Source organism: Bombus bifarius, unplaced genomic scaffold (assembly GCF_011952205.1).
Source record: "Bombus bifarius isolate JDL3187 unplaced genomic scaffold, Bbif_JDL3187 scf7180000008169, whole genome shotgun sequence".
Classification (NCBI taxonomy): domain Eukaryota; kingdom Metazoa; phylum Arthropoda; class Insecta; order Hymenoptera; family Apidae; genus Bombus; species Bombus bifarius.
In genome coordinates, this window is record NW_022884490.1 from 1 (window position 1) to 24,779 (window position 24,779).

The 24,779-nt window shown below is 43.3% G+C and overlaps 2 protein-coding genes across 19 annotated transcripts in view; one reads left to right on the plus strand and one right to left on the minus strand.

Moving 5' to 3' along the window:
- The first annotated feature begins 2,087 nt into the window (after window positions 1-2,087).
- LOC117209278 (ELAV-like protein 2) overlaps window positions 2,088-24,779 on the plus strand; it is a 41,750-nt gene continuing 19,058 nt past the window's right edge. For 3 of the 17 annotated variants that reach the window (XM_033451082.1, XM_033451087.1, XM_033451090.1), the window contains exon 1: window positions 23,145-24,778. The gene's annotated coding sequence lies outside the window, so the exon portion shown is untranslated. Of the gene's footprint in view, window positions 2,111-4,039; window positions 4,721-16,731; window positions 18,238-18,943; window positions 19,266-23,143; window position 24,779 lie in introns of those variants that run through there. The other 14 variants (XM_033451092.1, XM_033451094.1, XM_033451097.1 and 11 more) reach the window with 10 other exon arrangements.
- On the minus strand, window positions 5,060-11,785 carry LOC117209277 (cytosolic carboxypeptidase 6). Of its 2 annotated transcripts, none has more exons than XM_033451081.1 (7): window positions 11,651-11,785; window positions 8,637-9,001; window positions 8,133-8,569; window positions 7,866-8,069; window positions 7,522-7,745; window positions 6,256-6,451; window positions 5,060-6,027 (listed from the first exon to the last, which is right to left on the minus strand). In XM_033451081.1, exons 1-7 carry the CDS (start codon window positions 11,670-11,672, stop codon window positions 5,724-5,726), a joined length of 1,752 nt encoding a protein of 583 aa, XP_033306972.1. In that variant the 5' UTR covers window positions 11,673-11,785; the 3' UTR covers window positions 5,060-5,723. The 2 variants fall into 2 exon arrangements, with proteins under 2 accessions (XP_033306972.1, XP_033306971.1); XM_033451080.1 differs by lacking the exon at window positions 11,651-11,785 and adding an exon at window positions 9,137-9,552.

A 24,779-nucleotide genomic window follows, 5' to 3' on the forward strand; every position in this document is an offset into this window, starting at 1 on the left:
TAAATAATTTCTGGAACAATCAAATTTTCGATTATTGTATTAGTAATTATTTATTAAATAAGAAATGTAAAATATGACAAATTCAATTAATGCATTACTTTGTAATTTAGAATGTTAACAGCCATCCATTAATGTAAAAATGGCAGCTAATAAGCATTTAAAATTAAATTAAAGCAGTGAACAGAGCATATTATTAAATTAAAATCTATTGCTTTATATATGAATTAAAGTATATAAAACAAACTATCATATGTTAAATGGATACAAATTAATTTTATTCCAAAAGTAGTAATGTTAACTATATGGAATACATTTGACATATAGATTTTATACATAAAAATATGAATTACAATATTTTTTTAATAATGTAGTCCGATTTGAAAAGTACATTTATTTCTAACAAAATAATAGTATATTTTCCACGATCATTTTAAATTGTAGTGACAGATTTCATCCGAAATTTTGTACGCATTTTTATCAGAAAACGTAATGGAAAAAAAGAGGCATGTATTTTATTATTATTATAAGCGTAAATAGGATCAAATAGTAATCACCTATTAGGAGACAAGATAAAAAACAATATAAAACAAAAATATCGAAATGAGAATTTCGATCCGCAAAAGCGAACGAAACATCGTGGTGTTGATTAATAATCATCATTCAATGTTATAGAACTATTGAAATAAAACAAAATTTTGAATCGAATGAGTTTTTTAGAGGTGTGAATTTATAACAGCTTCGTTTTCTTACTTACTTTACTCGTTATTTATGGAAATAGTCGTAGATTAACGTAATGTGCGCAATGGCGTGCTTGCACCTCCTGATTCACACACAATATGGCGTCGCGTGTGGAAGACGGACTCATTACGTGGTGCAAGAAATATGTTCTATCAGGAAATATTTTGTAGATGGCGCTCCAGCTCGTTCTATGCCGTTACATATTTTCTTTGTAAGAGAAAAATTTTGTTTTAAAATTCTATCAGTATTCTACTAGCCTAATTTTAACACATATATATCAAACCAAATAACTTTGATATTGTAAATAAACTTTTTACATATTTCATATACATTATTAGGATCATAGTCGTATATTCTACTTTGAGCATGCCAATTGATAAGTTGTAGCAGTTTCCATGAAAGTGTCGCGTAATGAAAATAATGTAAACATCTTTTACAGATACAAATAATATTTAAATAAATAATATAATATTTTAATAAATTTATAAAATTCTGGAAAGATAATTTTATTATATATACGTACATATAAATGCGAATATAAATTTAAATTTTCCAGTAGGAAAGCTATTACTGAGAAGAACGCAAGATGGCGTCATTGCGCTGCGTCAGTTTCCCGCGTTAGGATGTTGAAATTGAAACAACTAGAGCGTATGATAAGTGTCGTGTGTGATCCAACCTAAATTTTGGATTAATTTTCAAGTGTGTTTATTCCGTTTTACTATAAACATGTTTTTGATAAAAAATATATTGACAAAGTAGTATTTTTTATCTTTATGTCCATTTTTCTTTTCCTTATTGTAAAGTTTGGTCATTTATCCATTAGCTGCTGTAACACGATCTTTCACATAAATTAGCTTTTATTACATGTATGTGTATATATATGTATATATATATATATATATATATATATATATATATATCGAAGAGTATCTAGTTTTTGTAAAAGGCTTATTTCATTTAATTTAATGAGATTAAAGAACTGAATGTTTTCGGACAAAGTACGTTGTCAATAATGTGTCTTTGTGTTCAACTACAATTATCCTTCAAAATTTTTGACAATTATTCTCGTCGGACAGATAAGAATAAGAGAGTGTATCTGAGATATCCTTTTAATTTGAAAATAAATTTTAATCATAATAGTGTATGATTATTATGCAATATGTGGTGTAAATAACTTTGTAAAGTATAACCTCAAACTACGTATTACAAAATTTTAATGGTCCATATACCAGTGTATTATATTAAAGTCTGTCAGTGTTAGACAGCATCAAACAAGGAGCAAGAAAGTGTTCAAATTATCGATCTGTCTACACATTATTCAATGAAGATAACAATTTCATCTTGAAGAAAATGCATAACGTGGTTTTATTCGGTAAGCTTACATAGAAAATTTTTATATAAATACAATATATATTTATTTCATCTGTTATTAAATAATCGGAATTTAAATACAATATTTTTGTTCATACAATAAACAAAATTATTTTTTTTTTGTCACTGGAATGTGTAACGAGCTCTGAACGATTATTTATCGATGATGTTATTCTTAGTCATTTGAAAACCAAAAATTGATTCGTTACAATAAACCAATTAATTTTTACGATGATAATTAGTTTCAATTTCTTTTTCTTATTATGTACTTACATACGCTAGATAGGTTATCTCAAATAAATTCTTACATTTATAATGTACATATGCGGAATTCGTTTTTCGATCTTTTGAAATTTTTTGTGACGAATGGTTTGTCTATAAAATGGTAGAATTCTTCGCAATGCGCAACTATCTGCGAAAAGGGTTAAGCTTAGACAATCGAGGTCGGTTTCCGCCCACGTCGCAACTTACCTATCCAGATCGCGCGATTTCGTTGAAATTCGGCTTTACTCGGTCCTGTAGGTGGTTGTCAGTGGTCGCTGTTGTTGCATGGGATGTCTGATTGCATGCATCAGTGTCAGATAAAGGGTACCTTGATCCTTTTACCTTCCTATAAATCTAGCAAAGTGGTACAGCTACCCTCAGATATTTCCTTTGATATATTGCAAAATTCTATTCATTTTTTTTTCTGATAAAAATTAATTCTAAAGTCTGACGAACATATTTGTACTATTATTCACGAGTATAACCGAGAAATATTGCATAGTACATTATACATACCGCGGTTTCTGAATTAATTTGGAATGATTAGAAAAATCTGTTTGATTAAAATCTAAACTGATTTGTTACTGATTGAAATTCAAATTTCATTTAGACATTTTCTCCGAATGTGAGAGTACTTTCCCGCGGTGTAACGATTTCCAAGTAGAGGACATTAATATATATATATATATATATAGATTATCAGAAATACCATAACAGCATGGCCGATAAAAAATCAGGAAACGGGATCTGTCTGCATAGGGTTTCTCTAACCCACGTATACGATCCCAGAATTATTTCATTATTACATGGGTTACGAGCGTGTTGGTGACTCGTCGCAGCCCGCTCGTGTTTATTCAGCTATATAGAGGTCGCTAGCTTTACCTGGTCTGGGGATCTGTTCACGATCGCGAGAGTGCACGACAGACGGAGGGACGAGGAACGTTGGAGAGTACGCTCGGTTGAGAAAGCGTGAGAGGCAAATAGGGTACGAATGGAAGACGAGAAGACGAATGAAAAAAGGGGCGAGGGAAAGCTCGAAGATAACCAGATACCGGAAGAAGTGAAAAAGAATAAAGAGAAGGAAGATGTTAAAAATGGAATTAAAAACAAAGAGAAAAAACGAGAAAAATAATAAAAAGGAAAATAGAGGACGGATGAGTCGAGGTGCAAGATAAATGAAAAAGAAAAGAGATAGAGATAGAGATAGGAGGAGGGGAATATGATGGGAAAGGGATTGAAGTAACAAGAGAAACGGAGGGACAAGAGGGGAAAATAATGGAAAGAGAAGGAAAGGAAATCGTGGAAGAGATAGAGAAATGCAAATTGCGAGCTGGGGGTGCAGAAGCGAGTTAGAACGAATGGGAGAAACGGATAGATGGGATGAGATGGAAAATGGGATAGAGAAAGAGAGGCAGAGGCGTCTGTGCGCAATCGGCACGACGCAGACAGCTCGTCTATATACTTGGTTCAACGACCACCGCCCTAGTATCATCCAACCCCGAAGTACCGGGCGGCTCGGTGGTCGCGCTAGATACTAGATTAGGGGAGTAGAGGGGGTTGGAAAGAAGCTAGGGAGTTCGAGGGGGTTGCAACGAGGTGGTTTGGGGAATGGGTTGGTTGGGGAGGTTGTAGAGGGAGAAGAGTCGAGGTGGTGTTGAGCGGAACGGCCCACGGGCCAGTTCCGTCTCGAGCCCAGGAGTAGAAGAGCTACTGGCCGCTTGTCTGCTCCCTTCTTTCGCTATAGTTTCATTTCTTTCCGTTTTAGTTCATTCTTCAGTTCCGATTGATTGACACGTTGGTACACACACATATATAAACACACACATACACAAACGTACACACGAATACATGTATAATAACATATAGAAAGGTCGCGCGCGACACGTTCGTACACCTGTGGTATACGTGCAACGTATATGTACGTGATCACGCTACCCTTGTCACGAATACACACGCATATTACACGCACACGGACATACGGAAGCGTGCGCGAGCGCGTGCAACGAACAACGTGTTTTGAATATATAATTTGGTCACGTATAGAAAAGAAAAAAAACAAGATTGATAAAAGGAAAGAAAGAAACGTACACGCAAAAGAAAACAAAAATCATTCGTTGATTGGTTTGTTGTGATCAAGGAGTCGCACGCTCAATAGTCACTGTACCGGCTCTCCTGTTTATCGTATGCTCAATAAGCGGATACAGCCGTGATCAGCTAGCGTATCTTTAGGTCCGTATCTGATCAAGTGTACCAGGCCCCGTAGTACCTGTGTCTTCTGTCCATCCAATACGCGTGCAACAAGCTCGCGGATTGCTTGAGTTTTAGGAAACGTAATTCTCGCATTCAGGTACGTGAACAAATTTCTATTATGTGACCTAAGAAAGCAACAGCTTTCGCATTCTTCTTTCCCCTTTCGCGATTTTCTCCACGAAGCCCTCACCGATACGGATGGGTAGCTGTGTAGAAACCCTTGGACGAGATTACCGTTTCATCCGATCTCATTTACACTGTTATCATTGCGACGTAAAGAATCTCTATTATAATCCACGAGATAAATTTTCAGTCTTAAACACGGGAAATCGCGTAAACGATGGACAGAATTTGTCTCGTTCGGGGGTTACGTTTTTATTCAATTAGTATACCAGATAGTAAAAAAAATTGTGCATGCTTTTTATTCCCTTTCTCCTTAGCATTTATATGTTTGTTTTATTGTTGTAATTCTAAGTTGCCATACAATACGAGACTCGATTTATTGTCGTTAAACCGAAGGAACGCGAACATCTTTGTAAAAATGGTTTTCAGTGAATAAACCGATCGGTCGGGCGTACTAAGAAACATGTACGTAAAGAAAGCGGCGCGTGTGTAGGAATAAAAGAACGTAACAACTCTACAAATCGACTCTTTATGATTCGATACAGCGTACACGAATCACTGATTGACGTTATTGGCATTGGGCAGTTTCGTATACCACTCGATCCATCAATTTTATGTGTACATTGAGGTAATCGTTAACCTACACCACCGTGTAAAGAAGCTTCTCTACGAAACTGATACGATCGACATCGGGTTCAGATTACACATGCTTACGTTACATTGCTATTCTCTTCTTCTTTCGTCGATCGATCACCTACAAATTCTTGAAAGACCGCGAGTACGCGTCATCGTAGAGCTTCAGGGAGAAATTTTTAATTCGTAGTATTCTTTAAAAATTTCTTTGCGCAAAGAAGAGTCTAAATCTAGCGGTTCACGTTAGTTAAATCGAATCAGACGCTTCGAAGTTCTCTTTAAAGAATTATTTTATCTATCGATTATCGGTGCTAAGACGACGCTTTGAGGTAAAATGGAGATCGCTATCTGTTCAACTTGGCGGCTTTTCGAGCGACCTTTGCCCTGTTCTTGCTGGTAGCCAGTTCCAAACCGCCCCTTGTCAGCTGATTGAAATCGATAATGGTGAGCCTCGGCTCGGCGGGATGTCTGGACAGGGCCTGCACCCTGTCGAGCGGTGCCCCGGGGCTCCGGAACCTGTAGCTCCGGTTCCTGCACCCGCCGACGCCCGTTCCACTTCCAGTTCCGGTCCCAAGCTGGCTCATCCGCGTGCCGCTCATCGATCGGTAACCGCCGCTCGCGGCCATCTCTGTCTCCTCTTGAAAGTACCTGACGATCACGGCCATGCGGATTTCATCATCCAACTTGTTCATTTTCATTCTATCCTGATTCTTAAACCACAACTATTAACTCGTAGAATGAAATTATTTTATCTTTATATAGTAGATTTTACGTAGCTATTTCTATTAAGAAGAGTTTGAGAGTTTTCTTAAAATAGTAGCAGAGTAAAGAAGAGGCGTATGAATTTCTATAACAAAGTAATGGGAGTGAAATTACTCGTGAATACTGGCCAGATGTATAGGCGCAGGTTTCCTGGATGTCTTCGGTCTAGGTTCTCTAAGAACTCGACGCCTTGTTCGTGATTGTCGCGATCGTTTGGTGGATGGTTGATCGGGAAGACCGGCGGGTATGATGCCCATCAGTTTGTAATATTCTAGGAATACACGGGCCAGATTGCGGCCTAATCTATAATCTGTGATTTAATTGGCAAGTCAAGATAGTTGATTCATCGCATCGTAGCACGGGCCTACGTTAAGCATCCAAACTTTTTAACGCAAAGCTTTCGCTTTAATTGATCGCGTTATAAATTATTCAATAGTACTTTGCTTAATTTCCCTCGAAAAACACGGAACGAAGCGAAATAACCGTGCGGCTTAACAGCTGTTTCGTTTGGAATGCTCTCAAGACGGTTTGCCTTCCGAGTGATTAATTACCATTTCCAAGATTGTGGCAATATAAAGTTAGTTGGTTACCTAGTTACCAACTGAACTATCGGGTTAACACACTTGAACAGTTTCGTTTAAACATATGTCGGAGATGAAAGAACATCGGGATTTCCCGTCCGGAATGTTGGGAAAATCCCAATACCCTAGTCCAGACATTTACTATAGCTGCACTTAAGTAATAAAAATAAGAAATAGTTTTAATGTTCCAATCTGACTTTATGACGATGGATTCGGTCTCTAAGTGACATAGCGGGTCATTAGACGTAGCCACGGTCACGGGAGGGACGTGTACCTGACGGAGGTATGAAATGATTATATGGCTCTCCTTAAAAACAAAGATTGACCCGAGAAGTACAGGGTATATAAGGGCAGTTTCTTTTGGATTACGGAGAGTTAGTTTGTTAGTTAGTCGTTGGACGAATTGCTGATTGAGTTATCGAGAAGTTACCCGAATCGAGTATTACGTTGATACTTGTCCTCTCGTGGACCGTGGATTCGTCATCGAACCTGAATTCGTTGTCACCATCATCTCGACCATCCTATCGCCATAACTCATAGCCTCTTGTAGTGCCCCCATTTGTACCGATAAATATTAGCTACATCCGCGACGGTAAAGTAAGTAAAGGTTCATCGAACGTCCCAAAATGCCAACTTCACTCCGACACATATATAGATTATTCTAGATTTGTGAAACATTCTGTTGCAAGAATTCCAAAGACAGACGCCACTGGAGAATTTTAAGCGAAACAAATGCTCGTACACAAGTAGAAAATAATTCACGTATCTACGGAAAATAAATACAGATATCAAAGGATACATCCTTCCTCGGTGTACGGAAATATTCCAGGCGTGGATTTCCTATTGTATCCGAACATCGATACCTCGATGCTGTAGCAGTTTACATGTTCCTTGAGAATGGAACACAGATAACGACGCGCGGTCCCAGCCTTATGGGGATCCTGGTTGTACATCGTGTTCCCTATTTCATAGTCTTCGGCGTGTTGCGCTAACAACTTTGGTAACACGATGTGCCTCTCGTACCTGAGAGGCTGGCAGCCGTTGATTAGATAGTGTCATTTGGAAACGGAAGGATCTTATTTTCTTTACGAATATCTCGAGGAAATTTCTTTAGGAGAAAAAAGAAAAAACGGTTAGAGATACCTGTACACGTCGTCGTAGGTGTTTCCATAAACGAAAAGTCCCGTAGCATTGGTATGAGCGTGCAAATCAAGTACGCAGTCCAATGGTGTACGGGAACTCTTATCGAGGTTCTTCAACATCGGTTTGATCGCTACCAGAGCAGGATGCAGCCAATCGGAGATTTTGTTCCACGAACGATTCAAGTCTGCCCCCATCAGAGTAGATCTTTAACAAGAGAACATTCTGTCGCTCGTTTGTTTCTCGTTTGGCAGAGGATTCTCTATTTACCTATAATTGCCAAGAAAAACGCCGTCAGGGTTTAGCATCGGCACTATCTTGAAAACGACGTAATTCCTCAACACTTGGGCGATGGGGTGGGAACTGACCAGAAAGTCCATTAGACCTTGGCAAACGAAGGAAGAGGGTGACTCGCCTGGATGTACTCTGGCAAGAACGACCACCACCCTCCTTGAATGATCTTGAGAGTCTTCCAGATTTGAAGTTATCGTGACCAATTCGATTTTCCTCTTTTGTATCGACGTGGCTAAGGTTTCCCTCTTCGTACACGTTAACCTGGTGCAAAGATTATCCAGATGTGCCAGATAGCGACTGTACGAGTATGGATAGGTCAAAGCAAATTGATACACATCTTCTTCACGGTCGAAGGAAAAGGCGAAACTGAGGACGTAGTGGTTTTGATGCTGCGCCGATTTGTAGTAAAATACCTAGAGGAAAGTTTCGTGGAATATCTTTCGATATTGGTTTCATCGTTTTCTGTAGACGGCAACTCACTTGGTCTCTGGGAATCCTTTGCCACTTTGGTTTACTGCTGCTCTTCACCAAAGGCGTCATTCCGTTTCGAAACAGATTTGCGCTCTTTGATATGTTAACTATGTTAAAGACCACTCGTTGATCCGCTTTCACGTTGTCCACGGTGAAGTTGAACCACAGGCGAAGTCGCGGATTGCAGATATCAGGCCTGATGAACAGATCGTACTCGAATTCTGAGATAAGGTCCACCCTGCCCAAGTTACCGGTCTCGAACGAGGCATCGAAACAAATGTGTCCTTTCTTTGCCTTTCCGCTGTGTCCCGGTGGTCGCATTATCATTTTGTTCACGTTTCCCATACCTCCTTCTGTATCACTGTCCTCGCTCTCTGCACAGTCAAACGTCTGTTTGTAGTTCTCAATATCCTCGTAATTCGTTAAAAACGTTTTCAATCAAGCGCAATTAAGTAACAAAAAAGAAAAGAATTAATCGAAACAAAATATAAACAAAAAAAGGATCGAACCAGCTCTTTGGTAGAGGCTGGTATGTTCCAACGGATCTCGACCCTCCCCGTGAGCCATTCCGAAAGAGGAAACGCGCTGATCCACTAGGCAGAAGACGTGGCAACAGACTGACTTTCCTCTGGGTCTAAACTACCTTTTATGGCGGGTGTTACCACCTACGTGGATAAAGGCTGTAACACCGATCGTGCCGTTGGATCAGCACGTTACGGTTAATTCTCGTGTCGGTTCTCGTGCGAGGAATCTCTCGTGTGGCCTAGGTTCGTGATTTCGCGCGGTTCAATCGAGCAAGATTGGCGGGAATTCGCGTGGCTGCCACGCGTCAAAGATCCCACAGGATCGACAGAGCAGGCTTTAACGAAACGGACAAAGTCGTTTGCGGTCACGAGAAGCTAGTTGATCGAAATCTAGACGAAGAAAAGAGGCTACAATTTACTTTTGGTGCTCGGTAAATTCGGTTCGTTGATATCTATTTCTAAATCCGATCTTCGTATCCTTTCGTAATCTCGCGCTCGTGGGAACGAACGAAGGTGGCGAGTGAGAGCGCTGTTGCTCTTGGTCACGAAACGCCGGAATTTGAAATTGAGCGATGAACTTTAGTTTTCAACCCTGCGGAGGTCGTGAATCATGTACGAGAGAGATCATGTACGAAATATTTTTCACATTTCTCGTGTTTTTGTATAGTATTTATATATAAAAATTGAAATAGCAGCATAGATTAAAGTCACCTTTGTATCATCTGTATCTCTCAGGGACTGTGTTTAAGTCTGTTCTAATACGAAACTTTTAAGACCATCCCCCACGGATTTAAACGGCTTCTTAGCTTTCATTCTATTAATCTATCTGATAGTTTTCCATGTATCTAGTGCATTATAACGTTCTGGATCTATTCTTTCTCGCGGATTAACGATTCGAAGAAGCGAAGAGATTATATTAGGACTGGCGAGATCGACGTGGCGCGTGCTCGAAGAAGTAAGAAACAGAGACAGGAACGTCCACGTCACGTCTTCGACAAACCACGTCGTGGTGTCTCAAGTCTAGCTGCTCCGTTCTATCATGCATTGTTCTTTGCCCGATGGGTGCATAGCGTGTCGCGTGCGGATTTCTAAATCAGGCTTGTTCGATATCTATTTCCATGCGGTTCGTACGATGCCCGTAAGTGACACATCCACCAGCTAAAACCTACGCGTCTATAGCCTGGAAGGAACGAAAGCACGAAGAAAAAGGGAAATTAAACTCAGTCGGTTAGGCTATAGCGGTTTTCCGTTGAGATTGCACAATTCTCTTATCAATTATTCATCGATTGACGCAAAACCTGACCATTATACCACGAGTCACGTGAACTTAGCCAGTCAATGCTAGTGACCGACAGTGACTCGTTTCTCGTTCGATCAGATTTGATAGAAGCGTAGAAAATCGTACGAAGTCTCGACCCGTGGAGCTTTCTCGATTTACGACCATTTAAATTTAGTGTTAGGTATTTTTCTTCTTGAAAGGCTGGACAACGACAAAGGTTGATAGCTTGGCATTAGTGGCAACACTTTATCCACGACGGGACAAGCTTCCACCTCCGGGAAACGTTCTACAATTTGCCCAGGCAAATGTCTGCGGTGTGTTGTCTCGCCTCGGTTACGGCTGTGGAAGCAAGAGGGAAAAAAAGAGAAAATTCCTGGGAAATTGGAGGGAAAAAAGGTCTGAGGACACTCTGGAGCTGACGGTTGGGAAGAGCAATTAAAAGTGGGACAAAGAGGCTGGACAGAAAAGCACGGAACAATCAAGGGGACGGCAAGGGTGGCTGGAGGATAGAGAGGGAGAGGATACACTGTGATACGCACCGCTGAACTCATACTAAATCTTCAACAGTTCCGGCTACGAGGGGAAAAAAAAAGGAAAAGCAGCCTCGGTCGTTATATTTTTTCTCCTCGACACGGTTTCCCTGGATCGCGATCTACATCGAACGAAATTAGAAGAATCCAACTATAAGAGGCATCCTTCTACTTTATTCGTTATTCCGTGACGCGGAAAACGGAAGTTAGGTCAAGAGAGAAAGAGAAAAAGGCGACCAGAGCGGTAATAATAGCTGGGAACAGGGAAGGATATGGCAGCTTCGAGTCACAAAGGGAAAGTCACCCCTCGCACATGGAAAACCGACCGAGAAAGTGTTGCTCTGCGGTGAATTTTGCGATCTATATGTTATATCACGAGGCGAACTGGTCTCCAAAGAGGAACACCTGCCAAATGTCAGAGGGCAATAAGCATCGAGCTAGCGTTGATCCTCGCGTGACTGCTCCTTGAGTCGGCGATTCGGTCGGCTTGACGGATCACAGAAGATCTATCGGGAAACGACGTCGAAATATAGAAGCACACGTTCATAGACAAAATGTTTCTCTCTCGTGTAGAGGTGCGATCACGCAGATAGACGATGTGGCATGTGTTACGTGCTCGCGTTTCAGTCACGGAACGGTTTCTAGCTTGTTACGAACAATTCTCGAAGACGGATCGAGCATAGTACGTACCAGTTTCCTCAACGTCGGACATATCGAGAGCGGAGTTTGACTTGTCCCGAACTGGTCCACACGAGGCTCAACTTCTCATCGACTGGACGATACTAACGGCGGATCCACGCGCCTGGTTTCCTTGGTTTGTTGAATCGATAGATGTCCCTGCTGCCATTTCTTTTCGTTTTTGCCTTCAACCATGAAATTTTCTGTGTCTCGCGTGACTGTCCCTTGGCTATACGTATAGAGTTTCGACGAAAGTTCGTAGAACTACTGCAACCTCCAACGAGACGGTCGTACGGCCGAAATATAAGGAAAATCATAACCGTGCTTTGTAACGCGTGGTATTTTATTTTGCTTGGATAAAAGCTAAAGATCTGACCCCTGAAACACAATCTATCAACCTATAACAGCAAGATCGGTCGTTTCTGTGGTAAATATTTGCGCAAGAATGTTTGTCTTTCTTTCTACGTACTCGATGTAACATGCTGAGTGGGGAAAGATTTTTAAGAACACGTTCCGGATACACGAGCCGCATAGAATATCGAACAATGAATAATTCGTCCTTTATAATATGGAAGATTCACAATTTCGAAATAACGAGTTTGGCACGCGTTTGATACGCGACTGGAAGCTACGTAATCCGCATGCACAACCCTGGCTCGATTATCAGGCTACGGGGGGACGCACGGATTCAGCCTCCGATGCACGTGTGCAGCCTCGTTCCCGGGTCCACGCAACCCGCTCCGTGCAACATGCAAAGTGAGCTTAAGTCACGCATATTTATTGTTTGGCCAAGCACCCGGATGAGCAAGCGCAAATATGGCGTGTCATCGGGAGAAGGGATGCAGTTATGGAAACTTGCTGTTGCCTCTGAAAAGATACATTCCCGAATAGTTGGTTCAATGCTCCAACAACGCGTAACTATGTTAACTATCTGCGTCCACTGATCGATGAACCCGCATAATTCCTGGACACCGCTCGTCCTACGAACTATTTCCACTAGCTCGAACCACGCTGGTAAAACTCGTGTAAAACTATCCAAAAGTGGTTTCGAAATTGCTGGTTAAACAGAAGTTTGGTAGAATTTCACGGTCTGGTTGTGGAGATTACTTCTATAGAATGAAGGATTATTGGATTCCCAAGGTATTTCTACCCTAACCGCGACAAAAAAAACGACTCCATTAAGGAACGAGAAGTGGTTATAATTCTGAAGGGATATAAACTCCTTCTCTCGCGATCCTTAGGATAAGAAAACACTCTCTAAAGGGAGCGCTACGTATAATAAGAACATCTTGGGTTCTAACGGTAGTCGAATGGATTTTGTAATTCATCTGGATAGAACCGTATCCATCGATCGTCGGGCAGAGGATCAGGAGCGTAAAGAGTTGGGAATTTGAAGATTGGAGAGTCGCGGTCCGGGCAAGATTCGCATCGGTGGTAGGTGCATGTACGTGTGTTTGTTCGGCTGGTGAATGTCCTCCGTTCCTGGGCTTTGGCTGGGACTTCCTGGTGAACCCTTCCTTCACCCTCGTCCCTCTCTGTTCCCCGAGTTGTTCGCAGCCGAGTTCTGTGCAACGTGGAGGGAGAGAAACGAGGAGAAAGAGAGAGCCGGTGCAAGTGTAGGAGAGAGAGTGAATAACTAGGAGAACGCAAGAGATCGATATTCGAAACCCCTGTGCCGTTGGGCACCGAGCTCCTCTTGCCACCCCACGCCCAATGGCGTAGCAAGAGGGGGCAATTGGGCTAGGTACTGCCTGTTCCCAGGATACTCAACAAACGGAAGTTTGGGACAAAGAGGAGGAGCGTTATAAATTGCCCGAGACGGGATTCGGGATTTACGCGGTGCTACCGTCTGCCCCATCCCTGTCTGGCTGCATTTTTTTAACGTCGTCGTTTTCATCGAACATCCAGACTATATTTTGACGGATAATTTCAATTTTTCTATTATCACGTCGGATTTAATATCTGGTATTACGATACGGCTGGATGTTATCTTTTGTTTCGTGCGAATGGAGATAACCGGAGTATGGAACTATCTTGTTTCGACAGTAAAATGGTAATTTCAGTTGATAGAAGCTATTTATATGATGATTTTTACAGGCACAAGTCAAAATTGTGATATTCTGATTTAAATTCAAATCTAATACATATACTTTCGTTTTCTTCAAGCATCTATTTATAGGGTACGATGGAATAGATTTGTACAGGCTACGCCGTTGCCCGTGTCTGTCCTCGTATGCATGCTATTTACCATTAGATTATCATCCCCTCATTTTTTCGTCTTTCCCCCTATCTGGCTCCGTTTGTGCTTTCTTTCGACCCCTCCTGGGCAGCTCTTTTCTCAGCGTGACTTTTTCATCCGCGTATCTTGCATCTCGCGTTGCGAATGTAACAGGCGGCAACGAGCAAACCAATTATTTCCGCCGTGATGATCGACTCACGTTCGTAATTTCGAGGCCGAGTCATTAGCGAGCCCTCTTTGCAGAGCGTTCGTTAACATTGACGCCGTTCGAGTAACAACGTGGAAATGATATTCACGTCGGCTCGCGTACTTTTTATCCTATCGATCGATACTTTCCTCGTTTGTACTCGATCACAGATAAGATAATCGTCGATCAAGTGCAGACTATGATTTTACTCGTTTACGCACATGTTGAAGAGGCAGACGTTTATAAATTACGTGGTCGACGTGATTGTTCTTATCCGAATAGAATTGCATTCGAAAATTTACTGTTTCGTATATTTGCCGTTACTATAAGGGGATCAGGAAAAGTGGGGTGCTATTTTTAACTAACAAAAGTTTCGATAGGAAATGCGTAATTCGATTTTTTTTCTTTGTTAACGTTTCATTAGCGCTGCATCGTCGTATTGTGTGATTTACCGATGCCCGAGGCACGTGGACCCATTTACGCAGCACGTGTCCTCTCAAGATTCCGCTAGGGATAGCGTTACAATATTCCGTGATGAATGCACCTCCTCCAGGTAGCTAGGGCTCCGACAAAAAAGGGGCTCTTGATTCAATTCGGAGCCTGTAATATCTTGTGCCTACAACGAAAAAGGGGAAAGGAAAAAAAGAAGTGACGAGAGACAGCAGCAAAGGGGACGAGACGCAAGGGACAAAAGTCGAGAAGTTAAAGCGATTATATTCAACGAGGGAAAAAGAACGAATCGGACGAATCATCGGATTTTGAATATCGGTTCGAGTTTAACTTTCTGGAAAATTTGGTCGATGTCCGTGCACGTTAAAAAAGGGGGGCGGGAGGACTGGGGAAGATTAAGGTAGGGGGGGGAATAGTGGTGAACTATGTGGTAAAGGCACGGCGAAATTTGGCCGCATTCGCACGGTCGAAAAGCTCTTTCGTACAAGAGGGAGGTCAACCCCTGGGACGACGGTTTCCATTTTCAACGTGGCGCCTGCGTCCTCGAGCTCTGCACGGGCTACCAACCCGCCTCTCCTACGCTCGTTTCCCCTTTTCAAGCCTTCGCTCCACTCTCTTTTCTTTCCGTCGTTCGCGGAGCCTGAATTTTCACCCCTTCCTCTTCAACCCTCGAGAGTAGCGCTTGCGCACGTGCACTCCCCCGTACGTCTAGCCATTTTTTTCTTCTTCCCCTCGAATTCAACCCCCGTTCCTCGGAACACGAGACGGCGAGACCAACTTCTCTGATGAAATATTCAAATATATTTTTACGTCGAATTTATTATTCGTCGACTCTAATTGCGTCCACGTATCTATCTCGTGTTCACCGTTACTTTTAAATTTTCTGCTTTTCAATTTTTTTGGCGAACGTCGTTGAAACAACGATCCTTGAGTTGTCTTGTAGCATCCCTGTCTGTGAGAGTACCGTCCGCCTCCACTCGAGTTCGCGATTAACACCTTTTCCCGGACCATCCAGCTAGCGGCGCGGCGGTTGCTTTCCCCTTTCCAACCTTTTACCGCGCTCTTCTGCCACCTGTATGCAAACTACGCCCTGCTATTTTAGAGTCGAGAGTTCCCTTTTTCTTCCAAAATCTTTGTCCCAAACGGCGATTGTTCGATCAACAGCTATCCACTAACTGCTTTTTTTTCCATCCCTCGTTCTTCCTTTCTCCTCCACGTATATAGTCCCCGGGAGTGCTCTTTCAATCAGTATCGGTGGTTGCAAGGTCCAGAGGATCTCCAGAGGGAGCAGCCATTGTTCACGACCCTTCCCTAGCGCCTGCGTGCGTCGTGCAACTACCCTCGATTTCATTTTCTCTCTCTTTCTCTGCGTATTTGTCTCAACAGCTTTTCAGCCGATCCTAATGTCCAGATAGGTCAGAGAGCAGTCCTCTTTGATTTCTGTCCGACGCACGCGTCTCCTTAGGTCCTCTATGAACTCCTCGATCTTTTGCTTTTTCGTGTTCCTGTTTCAATCATCAAACGAGTATTACACGCGGAGTGTGGAACGATGCAAAGTTATTTTCAGCAAGAGTTATTACTTCGTCAGAATTCCTTCTGACGCATACATCCCCGTCGTAGTTACATCCATGCAACTCTTTACGTCGAATGAGTTAACGTCACGACAATTTCCAACCAAGTATTACTTCGCGTTTCTTCGTCACTCGGCGCCTGCGTAGATTCCGCCGCCTCCGGCTACGGTTTTTCTTCGTTTCCTCCTTGCCGCTCTCCGTGGCCCGGTTTCCATCTTTCAAACCGCGTCGACGAACGGACAACCATACTTGCTGGTATCGGAAAGATGCAGCCATCGCCTTCGATCCGCTCGCGTAAATTCTTCCTTTTCTTCGATCGGTCTTTTGCTATTTTCTTTCGACCTTACCTCTCTTTTTTCATCCTTTCTCCTCGCTTTAGCTCCCTCCGTTTTTCTTGGCCGTGTTCGCGGCCATCGCAACCCCTCCATCGAGAGATGGCGTGCCGCGAGATATCGAGGCGGTGGTGGCGATCCAGGGAGAGGGTGCAGTCATTGCCTCTTTTCAGCGCCTGCGTACATTCCTCAATGTTCGTCGATCCTCCTCTATTCAACGTGCTTTCCTTGATTGTTACCTTCGACCTCTATCCTCCTCGCGGCTCCCACCCCTTTAGCCTAGGTAGAAGTAGTAGCATCGGGGGCGGTGGCGGCAGCGGGCAACAGAGGGTGCAGCGATTGGCGGCAGGGCCTGGCTCCGTCAGTTTAGTTACCGCACCACATAAAGGCATTGCGTTGTAGACACCGTTATACCCGCAACATTCTTACTATTTGCTTGTATATCTTCATTTCTGACCCTTTAATTTGACAATACGTTCGTATCGTTGGTACATATAGAATCGTCCTCACCGTATATACCGATCAATCATTCTTGCTTTCTCCCGCCCACGTGTCAACGAGATACTAATCGAAAACCGCGTGTGTTCACGCACAACTTCGAACCGCGTTTAAACTAACGAAATAGAAAGAAGGAAGAAAAGAGAGAAACGAAAAGGTCGAAGGCAAAAAGAGTACAACGGACGACAACAACAGCAACAACAGTAATCAATAGAAAACACGATTAATAGAAAACGAGTAAAACGAAATAATCGAAGTTGAAATCGATCGGTCAGCGGAGAAAGAAACTTCGTCAACAGACTTGGATCGTCGTACCACGTTCTTTCACGCGCGTCCTCGTCGGGGATCTTATGATTTCGTTCGTCCATTTCTACCCCCCCTTCCCGGATCCTTATTTTTATCCCTTCGCCTCCTGGAACGGTCAGCTTCTCGAAGATCGATCTCGATCGACGTGCACGCGGCTCTCCTTCTAACTTCGTCTAAAAAAGAAAGAGAGAAAGAACGAAGGAAAAGAAAAAGATAATTAAAGCTACGAGGATAAAATATACGTCGCCGGTTCTCCACGAAGATAATTCAGTGTGCGATACGTTGACGAGGTTGGTGTTAAAAATACAGAGAGCAGGAATCGTCGTCTGGAAGATCCTTTAGTCGGCAGAAGAGGTCTTGAGGAGAAGGAAAAAGGAAAACGTACGGATGAGAAAGGGAGAGGTAGAGGGAGAAAGACGAAGTAATAGTGTTGGCCGGTGGGTGTGAAAGAGAGACACTCGAGGGTGTGTTCCGTGATTTTCTTCGTCATTTTTTCCCCCCTTTCGTTTCGTCGATACATTAACAAATCAAGTGTCATATGTACGTGCGATCGTCGTGTATCCAGTAGGTTCGATTGTTTTTATAAAGTATAGACTGTAATTCTTCGTTGTCGATCGAAGAAAGTGCGAGAGAGATATCTGGAGAAGGACTTGAACTTGTAATTCGTCGCCGTAATTCGACAAACTTGGCCGTTTAAAAATCGATTAAAATTATCGCGTAAAACACGGGCACGGTTCAGAACGAAAAATAAACGAACAAACGGATAAACGAAACACGCACACATCGTCGTTTAAAGAACGAGAATTAAATACGAAACGGAACAAAGAACGAGCATCAAACGAGATAACAACGAAATGAAAATCTAGCGATATAGATAATATATACAAAAAAAGGCAGAGATAACACTTCATTAAAAAAAAACTAATAAAAACGCAAAAAAAAACATTAACCCACCGTCGTTTCGTTCTACGCCCAGATATCGGCATCCTCCAACCACTGATTTTCATCGTTAACCGGTATGTTCATTTGTTTCTTTACTTTTGTTGCTTCTGTGATTCTGACCTTCGAATTATTATTATTGTTCTATTCTTATCTTGTTATTATTGTTGTTATTATTACCGTTATAATTGCAAACATTATTATCGATCTCTATGTATATCGATCTATGTGTTTTGATAGCGCGCTATCAGGTGCCGATCATTATAATATATGTTTGTAAACCCTTTGCCGGAACATCCTTTATACAGGACCAAACGAAGGATCCTTCCGGCAGCCATGATCATTCTCCTTTATCGAACTTATTTTTCTCGCGTTCTCTTGGCCGATTACGGGGATCGTTTTCCCCTCATTGCTTCGTAGAAACATATTTCAAATTTTGTTAAATTCGTTTCAGCTTCATTTCAAATTCAAATTGATTTAAATTTATCGTTATCCCATCAGAGAAAAAGATATAGATACCGATCTTGGTGTAAAAGGAATTGAAATGTTAATTCGTCATAGCAATCGATTGACATTGGGCGTGAATTCTCAGTTACGATAAGCACGATTTAAAAAGTATTTCTATCCGTGGAACACGGTGAAAATATCGGCGCGCAACAACTGACGTTTTTCTACGGCGCAGTATCGCGGGCTAGAGAAGTTTGGGCGTGGCAGCCGAAAGCAACGTGGCCAGGAGAACGCGAACGCAGACTCCAAACCCACGGTTCTCCGGCCAACTTTCAGTTCGAATCCTTCTTCCCACTTGCGGAGCAACCGGCGAAAGAGCAAACGGAAAAAAAAAGAATCGAAAGAAAAAAAGTCATAATTAAACGAGGAAAAAAAGAAAGACGAGAAACTGAAAACGAGAGAGAAATACGGTCTCGAAAAACACGGTCGATCGAATATGTTGAATATGTTCGGTAACAAGATGATGGAAAACGGCGAGAGTGTGCATGAAGGATCAAGCAGATCCAGGATGGAGCAACTGGCACTGCGGGTCCTCGTCGAGGACAAGCAGGAAGTCTCGAGAGGGACGCTTCCGTCCGCGATGGCCTCGATCACAATGGTGCGTGAGAGGGATAAAGGGGTGTTAGATAGTGTGCCAATGAACGTTTTCAGCGAACACGATCTTACAGTATCGCTTCCTTCCGTTTTCCTATGTTTCACCGTAACGATTTCCGTTCCGCCTTTTTGTGCCAGAGAAATTACAATATCGCCATCTTTTATTTCTTCATTTCGCTCGTTTCGATCCGTGAGACTATTTCATTTCTGAACCAGATCTGTTCCAACGAAACGCAAGATGAAAATATCGAGCGGAGAAAGGAAGAAGTTAAGAGACATAGCTCCTCTAACGTCTAAGCATCGTACGTTACTTCTCCTCTTTCGCGTCTTTTTCTATGAAAATTCCCAGGCGAACAACACGATATCAAAGATTGACCGAGGGTTGCGAACCTAGTAGGAGGATGATAGAGTGGAATGGTTGTGAAAGAAGGATAGAAAAGCGGCAAGTGGGAGAGAGACTAGGTCTAGTTGGGGAAGCTCGTATTGATCGTTTCTGGGTCCATGTGACGCGCCTGCGTTTTGCCGTGGGGTAAAATCGTAGCGAGGGTAAACTATGGGGAGGAGGGTGGAAGAGCGAGAAGAGAGAGAGAGAGAGAGTGCCGTGCCGGGGTTCATATACCCCCAGGGCAACTGCAACGTTCCACCGTACCACCGACCAATCAATGGAGCTTCTCTACCTCTCTGTCTCACCCTGTTTCTCTCGTCTCTTCTCCCTCCGTCCATTCGTCATTCTTTTTCTCTCGATTTTCCTCCGTTCTATTCGCGACTCTTCGTCCATCATACGTAATATGATTGCATCGTACGCGTCACACACGCGCCGTCCCCTTCCCGAGATTTATACGGTATTAACGTTGACAACGCCGAGCATCCTGCCAACGCCACCCTTGCGGATGCGTGTACCCACGCACCGCGGCAATCTATCGAAACTTCGTTCGAGTTTAAACAGAGCTATGCTAATCCTGCTAACGAGTTATCGAGGACGAAAACGACGGCAATATAGGGAATGGAGGTAGCCGACGTGGCTCTCCTATTAAACATCACCCTAGGTCTTTGAATAAACGATGGTCTCGACATGAGTGGTGCCGTGAAAATTGTCCTGTCTCGTTTGATGTTGCTTATTTCTATCGCTATCTTTGAAGTCTCTCTGAGACCCTGAACGGAGTTACAGCGTCGAATTTCATTAACCGGCTCATTTCATTTCCATTCCTTTGCCCGTGACGTCGATGACGCTTAAGTTAACGACATAGGTAGCCCCGATAGCTTTTTCATCGTTTAATCGGTACGACGTATGAAAACCATGGCGCGTACCATCGTAGGCGAAAAGAATTTTTCGATCATCCGGCTATGACCGGACGCTACTTTTCTCTTCACGAGCATTTGTTTACTTTATGTAATCACTCTTTGTGGTCTTCGAGGAGAGTAGTAAGGTTTCCCTGGGTACTCTGTGATACGATCATTGCCTCGTGAGAGAGAAACGATCCACGGATCGACGCGTACAATTGCGTTGAAACGACGACGGGAGAAGCGACGCCGAAGCGCGACCACCAACGAATCGATCGATCGCACCTTAATTAGCACAGCGATTACATGCTCGCTTGATCGATTCACCACATTCGGCCTCTGTTTCCCTAGGTGGGGTCGGCTCGTCTGTTTCGTGCAGATGCTCGTTAAAATCGTCATCCCTCTTCTATCGTTTTCAACGATAATACCAACGTTCGACCCTCTGACGCGGAATATGCATATCCATCGACTATAGCAGAGGTGAAACGTTCTCTTGGTCGTTGAGAATTATTTATACGCCCTTTATAATTATTTATCCCCTCGCATGTTTAACTTTGTATTTAGGGAACTATTTTTATCAACGTTTACCGTTGCTCTTTCCGTTACTTTCATTGTCGTATTTCAGTTGTTTTCGTCACGCGTCGAACTTATTCCTCACGGAATGCCTATAGGTCGAGAAATAGGAAAGTTGGTGGATTATCGACGAATCTCACCGGGAGTTCAGTGACCCTAGGAAAACTTCACGGACGGAATTACTGCTCCCGTGGCGGAGCTGAGTAGAATTATGCTCGTGCACGGCCGTATCGGCGGATCGATGACGAAGGTGGGGCCAAACCCCAAAAACGTAGACTTCGACAGCTGGATCATAACCGAACGAAAGAACAGGGTTGTTCGATTCACGTTTGTCAACCACGTACCTGCGAACGATTCACGATCTTTGTTTCTTCACGCTTTTGATCTCTTCCACAGGAGGATATTAAATCTTTCTCGCTGAAAACTGCGTGTAACGCGTTTCTTTATCGAAACGTTCGTAAAACATTACGCGCAAATCGAAATTACGAAACTACCGGTCGTACGAGCGAGAATAAAAAGCGATTCTAGACATTAATAAGGACAAATTTCCCTCTTGGTTCAACGACCAGAATATTGTTTCGCCGTTGGTTGTCGCTAAGGCGATCAGAGGCCGGCAAACTTTCATAATTCCAACGGTAATGCGGTGACAACTTCCTGTCGCACCGTGTGGCCGGTTTTAAAGCCACCGAACATAATGAAACGCGTTCGCATATGCGTCCACTACGTGTCCCTATTTTTTTCTGCATACCGTTTCGCATCTGTTGCAAGTCCCGTACCCCGGTCCCAGTTTCGTTCCCTCTTTTCTCATGCGGCTAAACAATACCGACTTGCTCCCTCGTTCTCTTTCTTTCGTCAACGTTAGGTCCGGTCATGTACGTAATATGCAAAGAACCTGGTCAATCGTTCGTGTCCCAACGAAAGCAGGAAGTCAATCGAAAAAATCGTTTCTTTGTTTAATTCGTTAAGGCGAGCGAATGTAAAGGTCGTTTTTCGATAGTGATTTTAAAGGAGAAATTGATAGAGGCAGCGATGTAAAGTATAAATTGTACTTTCGTTACGAAGGCAAGATGTTTTCGCTGTTCCTAATTATATCGAAAAATCTGAGTAGATCGATGATACGGCTTATCGTCGTTCCAATGCATAGATATGAGGCCAAGACAGGCTTTTCCGTATAACTCCATCGTGTATATTTATAGTGTTTATACGTGGATGTATTTATAATTTCAGTGGTAGATGGTTGGTGGACAGTTGGTGCATGCACCGACGAGCTGTATGCCGATTACTCGTGCTTTTGGAGCATTCAACGGTTAACATAACGCGAATTCTTTCGAGTCAATTCGCTGTTCTCTCTAACCGGCTGCAAAGTGCAGAGACCTCTCGGACATTTATAAAAAGACTGGCGAATGATCGCTATTAAATTTTCGTAAGTTTGCGCAATAGCTTTAAAAATGATCCAAGGCGAGGATGCATCAAACAGATGCGTGTCCAGGAAGTTCTCGCAAAATAGTTTGATTCGTTTGGCGCAGTGACGTAATATAACGGAAATGAATTTCCGAAAACACGAACTTGCGGTTATTGGCACGACCGCCAAGTGTTGCTCGGCTTGTTTCGTCAGCGGTGCATAATTTTGGCGTACTGTCATTTTCGAGACTGGCCTCGCTCGATCTGCGGAGATAAAGCCAGGGTAAGGTCAGGGATTCTTCCTCGTTACTTTCCCGCGTTCGTGGCCAGCCACTTGCATCGCTTTTGGAAATTATTCGTAGCGAAAAGGGTGAAAACAGTGCCAAAAATCTAAAATGGCAAAACTCTAAACAAATCGAGCATAAAGTGCGTACGTAGAAAGCGACGATCGATGAATCAAAGTAAAGCAATTGGAGTGGGATAATCAGGCAGAAGGTTCCCCGAGTACGTCGACTTTATCCTTGAGATTTTTCACCTCGTTGACTTTGACTCTCGCGCGAGTTGTAGTGTTTTGTCAGACGCGGATTTTTCTATTTTTTTTTCTTGCCGGTTCTCCTCGAAAGATTCAATTTCATGGTCTTTGGCAAATGGCCACCAGCGAGTTTCGACGATGTAATTCATGGTTTCGAGTTCACTACCGATCGAGTGCGGCCTCGTAAGGGGTAAAAGTACTCTTGTATCGACGCGATAGCGCACCGAGACGACGGGGGTCAAAATCCGTGAAGGGGTGGTCATGATCTGATGCAAGGGGTGATGCAAGCAGGGTGAGGGAGGCTGGAGGAGGGCGGTATACCTTCTGCCTCGTAATGTCGGGGAGCCATGTTGCAAACATTTCCTAACGAACAAACCCCTGCAAACATCTCGAGGGGACACTGAAATATTGTATGCGAACTGTCTGTACTTTGTCGACTCTCTTGTTAACAGGACGCGATTGAAACAAAGTGACAGGTGTTACTTTTAAACCGAACGACAGAATAAACAAAAATCGTGACGCGCTACTCGACTCTCGAGATTGTAAGCGTTCAAGAGCGAACCGTGAAAGATTTATAGCTTTACTTTGCAAATAATTTAAACGCCGTGATACAGCGTGGAAATTGGAAATTTGGCAAAACTAGACGAGGGGAAAAAAAGGATGTTTAGAGGGGCCAAAGAGTTCGATCGGCGATGGGAGGTCACAGTTTATTTAAGAACGCGCATACGTCTCTTATTAGTTCGATCGGCAACCCCTCGCAGCGTACGCGCGAGTCGGTAGGAGGAGATACGTAATAAAACGAGGGGTTCGTAGTGGGCTGGCGACGAGCTTAGCCGAGGGTGCGCGATCGCTACCGAATCAAGCCGACGTTGACCGAACGAGCTCGCCGAGCTGTGCAAGCCGCTTGAACGCGACTGGCGTGTCCAGTCTCTAGGCAGCCTCCGCCCGTGTTGTATCGTTATTTCCGTTTCCTTAGTATAGTGTTTAACGCTTTAATTTCTAGTCTCGCGTAACCCTCTACACATTCACATATACACGCATATACATACACACGTATATCGTATTCTATTTTTTTTACACACATACATACACACATACGCGCACGCGCACATATACACGTACGTTTACATCATACCCACCGTATACCTCCGACCCCTCGTTTTCTTTATCACGATCGACGAATACGAAATTTGGTGATCCCGTTTTACGACGATATCGAACGCGACTAATTTTCGGCAGAGCCGCTCGTACACATACACGTACACTCACACGTATGTGCTCGTCAAAGTGAAACCGAGGGACCGTCGACCAGGAGGCGAGCATAAATGCCGATTTACGAGCGCTCGCGTCGTACTTTTCTTTCATTGATTTCCCCTTCTGTTCCGGGCGGCGGTGCGAGAGCGTGATAGTAGGTGCACGTAAAGAGAGAGAGTTAGAGAGAAGACCAGGGACCGGCGCGATACATCGATCAGCACCACGAGAGTAGTCGCGTAGCACGGGCCAGTTGCACGTTGCTCGGTTTCGCGTGCGACCGAAAAGAGCTTTCGGAAGAGAAAAGGGAATAAACGTCGAGAGACGGAGAGGAAAAGAAATAGTACGGAGAGTGTCGCGTCTCGAAAAAATAAAGAAAAGTGTTTTCTGTGTTTCTGTGTGGATGTGTGTCGTGTGCTTACGCGTGCATCGATCGTAAAGATAGAAAGGTGTGGATCCTGAAAAGACCGTGGAAACAGG

Excerpts from the sequence above, each read along its gene's own strand:
- LOC117209277 (XM_033451080.1), bottom strand. The coding sequence starts at position 9,194 with ATGGCTCACGGGGAGGGTCGAGATCCGTTGGAACATACCAGCCTCTAC. Across the intron at positions 9,002-9,136 it reads CAGCCTCTACCAAAGAGCTG|AGAGCGAGGACAGTGATACA; the intron begins GTTCGATCCTTT and ends TTGACTGTGCAG. Across the intron at positions 8,570-8,636 it reads AAAGGATTCCCAGAGACCAA|GTATTTTACTACAAATCGGC; the intron begins GTGAGTTGCCGT and ends ACTTTCCTCTAG.